The following is a 12320-nucleotide window of genomic DNA, read 5'->3' as shown; positions in this document are numbered from 1 at the left end:
GACAACTCAACAAATGAACACTAATTGAAATTCCATTTTTAATAATATACTCCCATTCTATCTTTACAATGCTTCTTACAAAATGTATACAAATACTGTTAAGAAATTGTTGCTTGTTTTATGTCCTTGAAAAGCATGTTACTCCTTTTATGTTTGCAAGAAAGATTCTCTGAGTCTTATTTAATAACACTTCCATCTCTATTTCAGTAATTATAGTTCAGGTTTTTTTATTTTTAAAAGAAAAGCCAAGTTTCCCCTTTTTATCTGGCTCAACAAAGTTTGCTGAGAATCCAAGGCTTTTGTTGAACCCAAGGAAAAGTCAAGGCCACATTTTTTTTGGTCAACACAGAAGCAACAGTCAGTGCTGGGGGGCATTATTTGCAGGGAGATAATGTCAACTGGGAATAAGTTGATAGGTTCTCCTGGCATTCCAGGAAGGCTCATTTCTTTTTCCTCTTTCCCCCAAAGCTTCCAGACCGTCCCTGGTTCCCTCCTCTGCGGGATGTCCCTCTGCTATTCTTGCCTTTGGCCCCACCACCGGGTCTCCGTTGCTGCCGCAGCGCTCTCTTGCCGCGCTGCCCGCGCTTCTTGCCCTTAGCTCCGGAGGCTGCCTCGGCCTCCTCCTCGCGGAGCTGTTTGTTGACGGCACGGGTCATGTCCAGAAGCGGCTTTTTGCTGCTCAGGCTCCGAACCAGCTCCAGCTGCCGCTTCTTCTCTCCTTCGAGATCTCCCAGCAGCGATGCAAAGCGACGCTTCTTTCCGCGAGAGGCGGTGGCGCTCTCGGGCGTCGGGGCCTCCTTAGGCAGGCGAGGTTGGAAGCGGCCGCGGGAGGCAGTGGAGACGCGGGCCAGGGCCTTGACGCGGGCCAGCTCAGCCCGGTCCTGGTGGCCGGTCGGGTGCAGCTCGCCAGCCGCCCCAGCGCGGTGGGCGCGCGCCAGGTTGCGCAGGCGGTTCAGCTCGTTGCGCGCCACCCTTTCGCGCTTCTCCTGGCGCCGCTTGGCGAACTGGTCCTCGAACGGGTCGGCCGAGTCCGGAACCAACAGGAGCCAGTCACGGGAGGGGTCCCCGCCGGCCCTGCGGTAGCCCCAGCGCCGCCGCCACTCCTTGGCCTCCTCGTCCCAGACCAAGGTGCCGCGCTTCTTCCGCGTCGGGCGGATTCCTTTGAGCCTAGCGAACTGCTCCCACTTGGTGAGCGGCCGGGCCTTGGGCAGCGGCTTCTCCCTGGGCAGGCGGGTCGAAGACTCCGGCAGCCGCGCCACCACCGGCCCGGCCACGCCCTCGGCGCGCTCCGACGGCAGTGCCCACAGCTGGGCCACCAGCAACTGGACGTTGTCGCGGGCCAAGGCGCGTAGCACGGCCTCGCGCTCGGAGGCGGCGGCTCCTTCCCGCGCGACGGCGCGCGGCGCAGGGTTCCTGTCCACCGCCAGCAGGTTGCCTACGTCGAACTCCAAGTCCAGTTCCTTGTGCACCGCCACGCTCCGCTGGGTCTCCGCGTCGCGCTCTTCGGCGCGCGCCAGCAAGTCCTCCACAGATAAGGCGGCCATCCCCGCGAGGGCCAAACCTATTCCTTCCTCCGTGTGCCAGCAGAGCACGAGTTTCTTTTTTCGCGTCGGCTCCGAGAAAGGTCGAAAGGATTACTTCCGCCGGCGCCGGCGGACAAGAACCGGATGTTCTTTTCGTAAGCTCGGGGCGAGACAGAAGTGCAAAGAAACGACAACTCCCAACATGCAATGTTCTCGAAGGCTGCGTGATTGGAGCTCTGGATACAGGGAGATGTAGTCTTCAAGGCGTTGGGAAGGGGCCTGAGAGATGGGCCTCCACGAGGAATACTGAAGTTTGAAATGTAAACGATGGATTTGGTAGCCCACGCAGTTTTCTTTTTTAGGACACAAGAAAGAGATTGGAAAAATAAACGGGCTCCGTGGATCCATTCTGTGGATTGATCGCTGCTGTGTCATGTCAGGCCGTGTCGTGGCTTAGCACGTCATTGACACTTGGAATTTTGGGGGTTGTAGTTCCTGGCGCTGAAAAACCTCAAAAACCGGGGTGGGATTTCAGATTAGTCCACATGTTGGAGGCAAAGGGGCGGGGGAGGTGCTTACCGGCACAGTCTTTCTAGATGTGGTGTTAGTAAATCCAAACAGATACACTAATGGGAGAATTGTGTGCTAGCATTTATAAACACTGAAACTGGGCAGTGATTAACTATAGAAAGCTAAGTAACATACGAGTTCTTTTAATTCATACATTAAACGTGACTACACTTCATTAAATTTGTTCTTCATTTTAAAATTTAAATTCCTTCGAATCAGGTTTTTATTTTTATTCTTAATATATTCATGGCAGAGTTAGTACTTCCAATTAGCTCTAAATATACTGAAAAAGAAATTTTTGCACGTGAAAGTGCATTGTTGCTGCTCAAGATTTCATTTTTAAAAGGTTCTCAAAAAGACTTTTTCAATTTAGATCTGTTTTGAAACAATACTGTTAGCTCAAGATGGTACTGCCATTTGATAACTTGCATTTCTTCTGGCTTGAAAACATGATGTTTTCAGTCAGAAAAAAATGCAACTCATTTCTCATGGGGCCTTTATAGTTAAAGCAGTGTGAGGGGTAGCACTGTAATTAAATCCATGCTGTACAGTTATGGTTTGTAGTATGTCATTACCACAGTTTTGCTTGTGCAATATGCCACATGCATTTTCACAGTATAAACTTATACCATGTTTACTTATATGTAAGCACTTAGATGAGGAAACTACGCCTTCCTAGCAGTGGCAAGCCAAGATCAGCTGTTCCACACAAGTTATATTGTATCAAGCACCAAACAAAAAGGTTTACATGCAGAGAAAGGAAGGTTCAAGCAGAACAGTCTAGGAAGTGCCCACAGTTAGTGCTCTCTCTCCATGTTCAGAGATGCACACAGAGCCAGGATCTAACACACACTGGGTGCTCAGAGAAAGATATTTAATCTTTTTGAAGGCAATAACACACTTCTTTTTCCTCTCCCATTCAACTCTCCATTTTTCTCTCCCTTTCTGAATGTATGTTCCCTAGATGTCTGTCTGTCTGTCTGTCTGTCACCCTCTGCCCCTTAAGCTTTATTCCCATCTAGACAGCAATTTTCAGGGCAGAGGTTCCACAGCATGCATTGAGAAAGGGGGGGCTGATGTTTTCTTCTGCAGTGAGATCCCCTCTAATTTCTTCTCCATTGAAATTAGGGTTGCAGGGGTAAAAAAGCTCTTAGTGGCTTCTGTGGAGGTTTGTGCTCCTGCTTCATAAGTGGGTACAATGGGGACGAGATTTGGTGAAGTCTTGTGAAATTTGTGAAATCCTGTGGGATGTGGAGAGGCCAATATAAGGCCTCTCCCATATGTCCTGGCTTTAGACTGCAGGTGGTTGCTCCTGGCTAGGTGCTGCCCACAATCTAAATCAGCCAGGGCCTTGAGAACAATGGCAGATTTGGGCACCTGGGAAACAGATCTGGGCTTTGGGTTCTGTCAATCCAGGCCTAGAAACCCCTCAGTTTCAAGTATACATAAAGAGGTGGAAAATGCTTTCCCCCTCTTCACTCCATCTCCCAAGCAGCCATAGCATGAACACTGTCACAAGTATACCAGTTTGTGCTAAGCAGAAACAGGAGGAGAGGAGCTATGGAAAAGTACTCCAAAACATCATTTGAAAGGATTAGGAGGGAAGAAGGGGGAGATGAACATCTAGAATGAATGATTTGAATGATTGCATTTCCTTCAGTCCAATTTACTCAAGCTGTGAAAACCAGTCCTGACTAAAGCACATTATGTTTTTGCTGATTAGTGAAATTGGCATGGGAGCAAATTGTGGATATTCAGAAGTCATAGGAGATGGTCTTACTCACACTACAGGATACTACAATGGGAAAATTACCTAGTATGAATCCCTTATTTTCTAAATTAAGCTTCTGCATAAGCATCTGTCTAAAGACTCTAAACAGAAAAGAATAATGGATACTATCATGGCTCTTATTGTTACCTGATCACAGCATCAGAGGCAGATACATTATTGATCGTTGTTTATAATCTATATAAACTCATCTATCACACAGTGCCAGAAAGCAGAATTGCAAGTGATTCTGATTAAAAATGGACTGGGCCTTCTGAGAAATTCTCCATTGATTCCAACATGACCTGGAACTGCCTTTCACTTTAGCAGAGGAACTATATTTCAAAATGTTCCCATATGCAATCTTAATTGCATTTTTTCATTTGAAGCCATGTGTTATACAATACACTCGCATTATGAGCATTCCTTTATATTTGTGGTTCCATTCAGATATATATGTGAGGTATTCCCAAAGCCAACATGTGGTAAAAGTAGAACTGAATTTGGTGCCCTTTAGACATATCTTGAGCTGTGAAGGGCTCATCATGTATGAGTCAGTTCCAAAAAGGTATGTCCTGTATGTAGCAGGTGCCAGATTCAGCCTTTCCATTCCATAGTTACAAGGAACTGTCCGAAAATCTCAGAACTGCAGAAGTGGGAGAATGTGTGTTCGGATTCACTGGAAGATGCTACACTCAGTTTCAACAGTTTATTGGTAGGACACCCAGGCAACCCTCTCTGACAGAGAAAAACAATTGCACTGTTGGGCAGCCAGCATACTCAACTGTATACCCAACTGGCTACAAGCTTTCCAAAGCATATGCAGAGTTTTTATAAGTTGTGGGTCACATACATAGTTTCAGGATGATGATGAGATATAAATGAGTAAATTTCTAGAGGACAATGTGAGTACAAATAGAACAATGTAAGGCTAACATCAGAAAAGATGTTGCAAAAGTTACAATGATATAGAGTGATTTAGTGACTGATGACCAGGTAAACAGTTGAGAGATATGAATCATAACTGGTCCAGAGGAAGTTGATTACATTAGCACAAGGGAATCCATTCAGCATTGCTCCTTGGAGCCAGAGAGCTTGCAGAAAACTTCTGTTTTGCTTTTGGCAGGCACAGTAACTGAGGAATGTATCGAGTTGTCCTGAGTGGATTATGGACTCTCACCTATTGATACTTTGTATGGAGTAGCCCCTGGTTCTTGTATGAGTGTCTCTGGAGGAGAATGCATGAATAATGGAGCTTCTGGGGCTGCCTGCTTTCCCAGGCATATGGAGCCAGGCAAAAGTTCTAGTCCCTTTGAGTGGAGAGGAGTAAGGGCACTGCTGCCAGATTTTATATTTGAAGGGACACGTAAAAGCATATCTTTTTATTTGAGGAGTTATTTGACCTTTCCCAACAGAACCCATGCTGTGGAGCAGAGATAGGCCAATCTTGTTGGTTTTACCCATGCAATAACACACCTTCAGTGAGTGTAACCCAAGACACTGGTTCCTGCCCACATGCTGCATCATTCAGTCAGTCCCCTGAATGATGCATCTTCAGTCAACCCACTGAAGAGCGATGGAGCATCTTGTAGTATTTGAAAGACTAACATGTTTATTATAGCCGAAGCTTTTGTGTACCACAGTCAATTTCATCAGACGAATAGAGGAACAGCTCCAATGTATCTGGAAATACATCTGAAGGGCATTTTTGGGATGACTTGAAGTGGGCTCAGGATGACCCAGATGATACTTCAGGGCTTATTTCAAGTAATATGTCTTTGCTCATTAAAGCAAATGATATTCTTTTATAGTGGTATACCATATTTCTCTAGTGACAGTAAAGTATGCCACATTTCACCACAGAATAAGTAAACACGCTTTACTATTATATTTAACAGGATGCAGCTCAAGAAATAATAGGTACCTTCCCAACATCCTCTCTCCAATTTGTTTAATTGAAAGTACTTCATTTTCATACACTGAGCAGTCTGTTCCCAATTTCAATTAAGCACTTTAAGAATTTCCAGAATGATTTCATAACCTATTGCATATTTATGTGCATGATTCAGCTGGTAGTAGAGCTAAATAGCTAAAGTACTCATTGAAAGCCGTAGATTTTCATGGATATGGGTTCAAATCAAGTTCACTGAAGTTTTTCTGTATGTTTGTCCAATATATCATCAAGCTAGAGGCAGTTTTGCTGAATTTACTTTTCTCAAAAATATAGAAGACTTACAGCATCTGTTCCTATAGTCTCCAAAAACAATATATGCCTATTTCATCCAGATAAGTGGAGTGAGAGAGAAACATTTTTACAAAACAGGGTGTGTCTGATAGAAGAAAATTAAGACATGAAGTAACAGAAAGTTGATACCTGTTAAATTTTGGGCCATTCCCCTCCTTCTGCTTGTTTTCTTTTTGTGTCAGCTTCTCAATGGTCCTTTGTTCATGGACAGATTAGAAAAAGGGTGTGATAAGAAAACTGCATGCAGAGTACAGTACTATAGGACAGAGGCACCAGAGACAATATTATCAAAATGCTTTTTTCATAGATACGATTTCACTGAGTTAACCAAACAGTATGTACAATATTTGCAATGTGACCTCTATCTTATACTCTCAGCTTTGGAAAACAAAAGACAATACGTGAGAAACCAGATGTACACAGGGGACAGAAAGGCCCCAGTGTTCACATATCCTGACTCTGACACGGAGAACACAGGCTGGGCCGCACTCTGGAATGTTGACAAGCTGGAGGTAGGCCTGCAAAGAATTTTTCAGTTCTGAAGTGCATATGGGATTTGTATAAAATGGATTTTTGTATTCTAGTAATCAAATATTTAGATATTGCATAAACTAAATCATATTATTCAGTCCTCCTGAAGGTCAAATACAAAGAGCTCTTAACTTCATTCCTGGTTATTCCAGCTGCCAGGAAATTTGGTGGTGTACACACACACTCTCTTTAACTCTGTTCAAGGTGAATATTAAATAAATAAACCAAAACAGTTTTATCAAATATTTTCCAGCAGTTTTCCCAGGGCAGGCCCAAGATGTTTTGTTGCTGAAGGCTGAAAAGAGTTGCAGCCACACCTGCCCCCATGTGCTCAGTCAAAGTACCCAAGGCCAGTTATTTTGGCACTTGGAACAAAAATTTCAACAAGTGCCTCTCTTCAACCTTCAAAGTAAAACTACACTAATAAATAACCAAGAGGTTTTGTTGTTTCACTGTTCCATGTATGTTGGCAACATACAGGTATGTGAGGGGGTGTCACACGGAGGTGGGTAGAGGCCTGTTCTTCCCTGCAGAGGAAGGCAGGACGCGCTCCAACGGAGCAAAGCTCAGGGAGCCAAGGTTCCGTTTGGATGCCAGGAAGCACTTCCTGACAGTCAGGACCCCGAGGGTGTGGAATGGGCTTCCACGAGAGGTCGTTGAGGCCCCATCGGTGCGGGTGTTCAAGGATAGGCTGGACGTGCACATGGTGGGCATGTCGTGAGTGGAGCCGGCTGGTACCGGAGGTCAGACTAGATGGCCCGGGAGACTCCTTCTGACTTGCTCTGTTTCTGTGTTTCCATGACACCTAAAATTAGCTGTCTGCATTGGCCACAACACGTTGCCTCATGACAGGGCTAGCCCTCTCAAATTCCATTATCCCCCCACAATAATTGGGAGGAATATATCACACAACAGATGCATTTTACAGCTGTATTGACAGGCTACCATTACTGTCCTCATAAGGCAGCAGCTCCAGGGTCTTGCATGGTCAACTCTTTGATGTTCTTGTCCGTTTGGTGTTGTGGTTGATGACTTCTGGTGATCATTGTTTGTCGTTGATGACTTCTGGTGATGGGTTTGTGGTGTTTGGTTTGTTAGCAGGGCAAACATTTACCAAGACAGGACAAAAACCAGAGGCTATTTTCTCTTGTAGCGGCAAGTGGTTGTTATTCGCACATACCCTGTTGAGCACATGAGGAAAAAATGTTTTTCATTAAAAAAGTGATTTATTAGCTACTTGGGATGGAATTGCCTAAAATGTGCTGTGGGTTGAAGAATACAAATAAAATACTCTCCACTATGATGGAACTGCCCCACAAGAAGAAACTTTTATGAGGTGGCCAAACAATAAGGGCAGAATCCTATGCATATTTAGGCAGAAAACAATTCTATGCATCTGGGGATTCCCCAGCAAATTCTGTCTAAACATGCTTAGCATTGTGTCCTAAGTAATCTTGACAAATACACATCCATAGAGCTGTGTGTGCTTAATCCAAAAGTCCTATCACCCCCTCTACAATAAATGTTTACAGATGGAGCTTTTTAGAAGATGGGGTATGTTGATCAAACTTGTTCTATCTTAGAATAATGCTGGAAGATTTGTGCATTAGGTTTGTGGTCTCTTGGCTGTATTAATATGGATATTATACCTAAAAGAAATATTTCTCATTCCCTGACTGCTCATTGGTTATTTGTGGAGCCCTGGTCCTCTCTTAACTATGTTCTGTTCAAGAGGTTAAGGGAAGAAGCTGAGAATGCAGTCCTCCTTGAGTGAAGGGACTCTGAAGAACATTCATGCTCCAGTGCTTTTAGAGGGACACTGAAGAGAGCTGCCTCATGAAGAATGCATTTTAATATTATTCAGTTATAAAATCCCTGTGATGGCCTCTGTATTCTCTGTGTGTGTTTGTGTGCATGTGTGTGTACATCTGCTTTAGCGCTAAAACCAGATCAGGGCAACCCAGACAGGGTAGCCTTTTACTAATCAACAAAAAGAAGAAATGCAGCAGCAAAAAAGGAGAGAGTTTTGTATAAAATTTACATTTGCTATAGATGCAAATTTAGAAATAATTTGATATAATTTAAATAGTAGTACATCTCACCAGGTGTGGAAGACTCTGTCCAGGTGACTTGAGTATCTGCTTGTTTAGTCTGCCAACCAGATGTTAACTGCAGATGGATTGTTCTAGTGATTTTTCATCTTCAAACCAGTACCAAACAAGACAGACTTCAAAATGAAGATGTCCCTGTGCCAGCCCTTCAAATAAAGGACTGTCCTCTGTAGAAGAGGACAGATGGCCATCCTACTCTGCAGTCAAGGTGTGCAGCACCCAGGGCCAACCAAATAATCTTGGCATTTGAAGCAAACAATCCCATAATATTGTTTAGCCTTCTCTGGCAGTAGAATGCAACAACAATACATTAAGAACAAATAACTTGCTGCTGTTGCATGGCAACAAAGAACTGCTGCCTGAGGTGGCCACCTTATTCTGCCTGATGATAGGGTTGGCTCTGAAAAGGAGGACATCCCTGCAGAGGCAGAACTGATATAGTTTAGAGGCATGCAGACTCATTGGCCTTGTTCTGCAATCATAAATATATGTTCCCTGTGCTGGTCCTTCAGACTGACCAAGGAGCAAACACAGGTAGGGTTGGGGAGCACTGTGGCATTCCCATTCTTAATCAGTGCTGAAGAACCCTGGACGGATGAGGGTCTGTGTTCCAGATTTACCCCATTAGCAAATAGTCCTGGCTAGTTCTCCTTCCCAGCAAGGGTTCTGCCTGCCTCCCTTTAAGGCAGCCTTCTGCAGCCAGATGGGGATCTGCCCGATATATGCTGGACTAAAATTTTGGCTATCCCAACACATCAGAAGGACCCCCAGTTAAGAAGGTTGCTTTAAGGGGATGTGCTGTTTTCAACCTTTTGTCTCTTCTTTTTGCGGAAAGCTGAGGAATAATGCTATGGATTTTTCTGAAGCCATGGGACAGCAGTTCAAATCTTTCCATGATGTATTAGGCAATCTAAGTGGAGAGCACTGGCTTAGTCTTGAGTGAAGGGTGAATGACTGTAAACCTAAAACAGTTTCTTTGCCTTTATAGAAGGTAGGGCAGGGGCTCACAGAGAAAAGTGCATAATCATCTACATCCTGGAACTGAACAACAAGATGCCACAAAACGTGTTTACTAAGAATGGAACAGAGGTGGTAATCTTTTCCAGGCTGTGTTGCCATGTCTTTAAACACTGAGTGACAGAATAAAATTAGACAGGTTGTCCTGTACTCTATGCTTGAAAAACTGCATTTGTTGAATTACTGCCTGACACATGGGTGTTAAAAGTCATGTGCTCTTCCAGAAAAAAACAGTGGGACTATTGGTGACACCAGGGAAGGCAGATGGGAATGTTTTCTTCATTTTTATGGGTAGTGATAGAAACGTACCTGCCTGACCCCAGTAAAAGTAAGGTTGTGTTGGGAGGCAAATTGTCATGGACAGCTGGTGCTATGGAGCTATAGGGTTCTACAGCAGCATAGCATTCCGGAATCAGGAACATGCATTGTTTTCTGGAATCTTGGAGTTCTGGAATAAAGAATATCCATGGTCTCCTGTGAAGCTCTGATGCTCTGAAACATTTTTGGCACCTATTCTAAAGGTCATATAAAAATATATTATTGGTAACGAATGGTAAGAACAATTTGCCTTGAGGCAAGGGTGTTGCTAGGACTGGAGCTGTGAGGTTCTAGGCCTGAATCTATTTTTCAGGGCCTGCGGTCTATTCCACAGATTGCTGCATGTCCACTGTGCCATTTGAGATTTTATTTTTCTTAGATTAATTGCCATGATGTGTGGGGATACATTTTCAAGGGGGATTGCGGCTGGGAAAGGATTAGCTCTCCCTCCTCCTGCTCAGATCTCTCCTGCAACTAAGCTTTTAAAACAAAACATTTCTGTTGGGTTGAGAAGTTTTGGGCATTGAAGAATATATTGTTTTTGTGATTATTTGGATGCAAAATTAATTTATTGGCTTCTCCTCCTATGAAATTTGAATAAACTTTAGTAATTATTTCTAGATTTGCACACACAGATACAAATCAGCCTACACAAATGTTATGCAGATTTGCATCCTGTGATCCTGGGCCCCAAATCTTTTAAGTGCTTAGCAACACCCCTCTGCCTCAAGGTGTGATAGAGAAGTTACTGTGGGAATTTCTCTCAACCATGAGCAGATGAGATGCTCATCATATTCATTTTCTTAAAAGGTATATGTCCCTGGCTTATTCACTTCTATTCTAGAAAAAAATGACTTCATAGTTTCCAATTCATATGATAATAAGAACAGAAGAACAGTATCACAAAGAGTGCTGTCGTTACCGTCATTCTTACTGATTAGCTGCTTGCTACAACCCTTCTTTTTCTTCTTGCCTTTCTTATGGGAGCGAGCCCTTTTGTGCCTAGATTTACAGGAACAACGTCTTCTGTGTCGTGCCATCTTTACTTGGGGTTTGGTGGCATCAAGTTCCCAGATACAAGGGTTCCATTTGTTGACTGAGCTGAGGTAGCCTGTTTACACTCTGATGGTCTTGGAGCTTATGAGGGACCACAGGTGGGCTACTGCAATTTGAAGGCAAAGGGCTTTGTGATGTAATAAGAAAACTGGCTGCATTCCTGCCTGTCATCACCTGAGGGCACCAGCTGGTAAGTAAAAAGTTCATTATAACAAGGCCAACCTGAATGATCAAGGGGTTGGAGCAGCCCTCATATGAGAACAGGTAAAAAGCTTAGCATAGCAGATGTGTATAAAACTATGTATTGCATGGGGAGAAAAAGAGGACAGGGACATCTCCCCTGACTTTCATAATTTTAGAACCTGAGGTAATCCCGTGAAGCTGGATGGTGGAAGATTAAGGAAATATAAAAGGGAGTACTTTCTCACACAGCACATAGTTAATGGAACTTGTTACTGGAAGATGTAGTGATAGACACCAATTTGAATGGGTTTAAAATGGGATTAAACAAATTCATGGAAGATAAGGTTATTACTACGATAATGGTTCCATGTCATCTGTGGTATCGGGCAGTAAGCTTCTGTGTGCCAGTTACTGAAGATACTGGGAGGGTTCTGTTTTACTCCATATCTTGAGCTTTTGTGTTTCCCTGAAGAATCTGGTTGGTCATTATAGAAGCAAAATGTTGGATCAGATAGGCTCCTGATCTAATCTAGCATTACTCTTCTTCTGTTCTTATTTATAATTCTAAAAATAGAGACAACCCCCTTGATGAGCCAGCTTTAGGATGAGTAGAGCTCTGTTGCTGTAATTACGTGTTGCCAACTTGACTCAAGCTTCTGGCAACCCTATCAATGAATGTCCTCCAAAACGTTCTGTCTTTGATAGCCCTGCTCAACTCAAGGCTGTGTCTTCCTTTATGTAACTGATGCATCTCATAATGGCTTACCAGTTATTCTTCCTTCAACTTTCCTTAGTAGTATGGTCTTCTCCACTGCGTTTTGCTGTCTCATAATGTGCGCAAAGTATGACATCCTCCGTTTTGACATTTTTAATTCCAGGGAAAGTTCTCTTAATTTGATTGAGACCCACTTTTCCATCTTTCTGTCAGTCCAGGGTATTCATAAAGCTCTTCTCCAGCATTGTGTTTGAAATACATCCATTTTATTCCTGTCAGGTTT

The 12320-nt window shown here is 43.8% G+C and overlaps 1 protein-coding gene across 1 annotated transcript; it reads right to left on the bottom strand.

Annotated features, from left to right (window-relative positions):
* Nucleotides 1-24: 24 nt before the first annotated feature.
* Nucleotides 25-1654, bottom strand: RRS1 (ribosome biogenesis regulator 1 homolog). Its single transcript, XM_044438520.1, has one exon. The coding sequence runs from the start codon at nucleotides 1542-1544 to the stop codon at nucleotides 441-443; it is 1104 nt and encodes a 367-aa protein (XP_044294455.1). The 5' UTR covers nucleotides 1545-1654; the 3' UTR covers nucleotides 25-440.
* Between the last annotated feature and the right edge of the window lie 10666 nt (nucleotides 1655-12320).

This window comes from Varanus komodoensis, unplaced genomic scaffold (genome assembly GCF_004798865.1).
Source record: "Varanus komodoensis strain SLA01 unplaced genomic scaffold, ASM479886v1 scaffold325, whole genome shotgun sequence".
Lineage (NCBI taxonomy): Eukaryota > Metazoa > Chordata > Lepidosauria > Squamata > Varanidae > Varanus > Varanus komodoensis.
This window is presented reverse-complemented; position numbering and strand designations above follow the sequence as displayed.

Bases quoted from the DNA above. Each gene is read 5' to 3' on its own strand.
- RRS1 (XM_044438520.1), bottom strand. From the start codon at position 1,544: ATGGCCGCCTTATCTGTGGAGGACTTGCTGGCGCGCGCCGAAGAGCGC.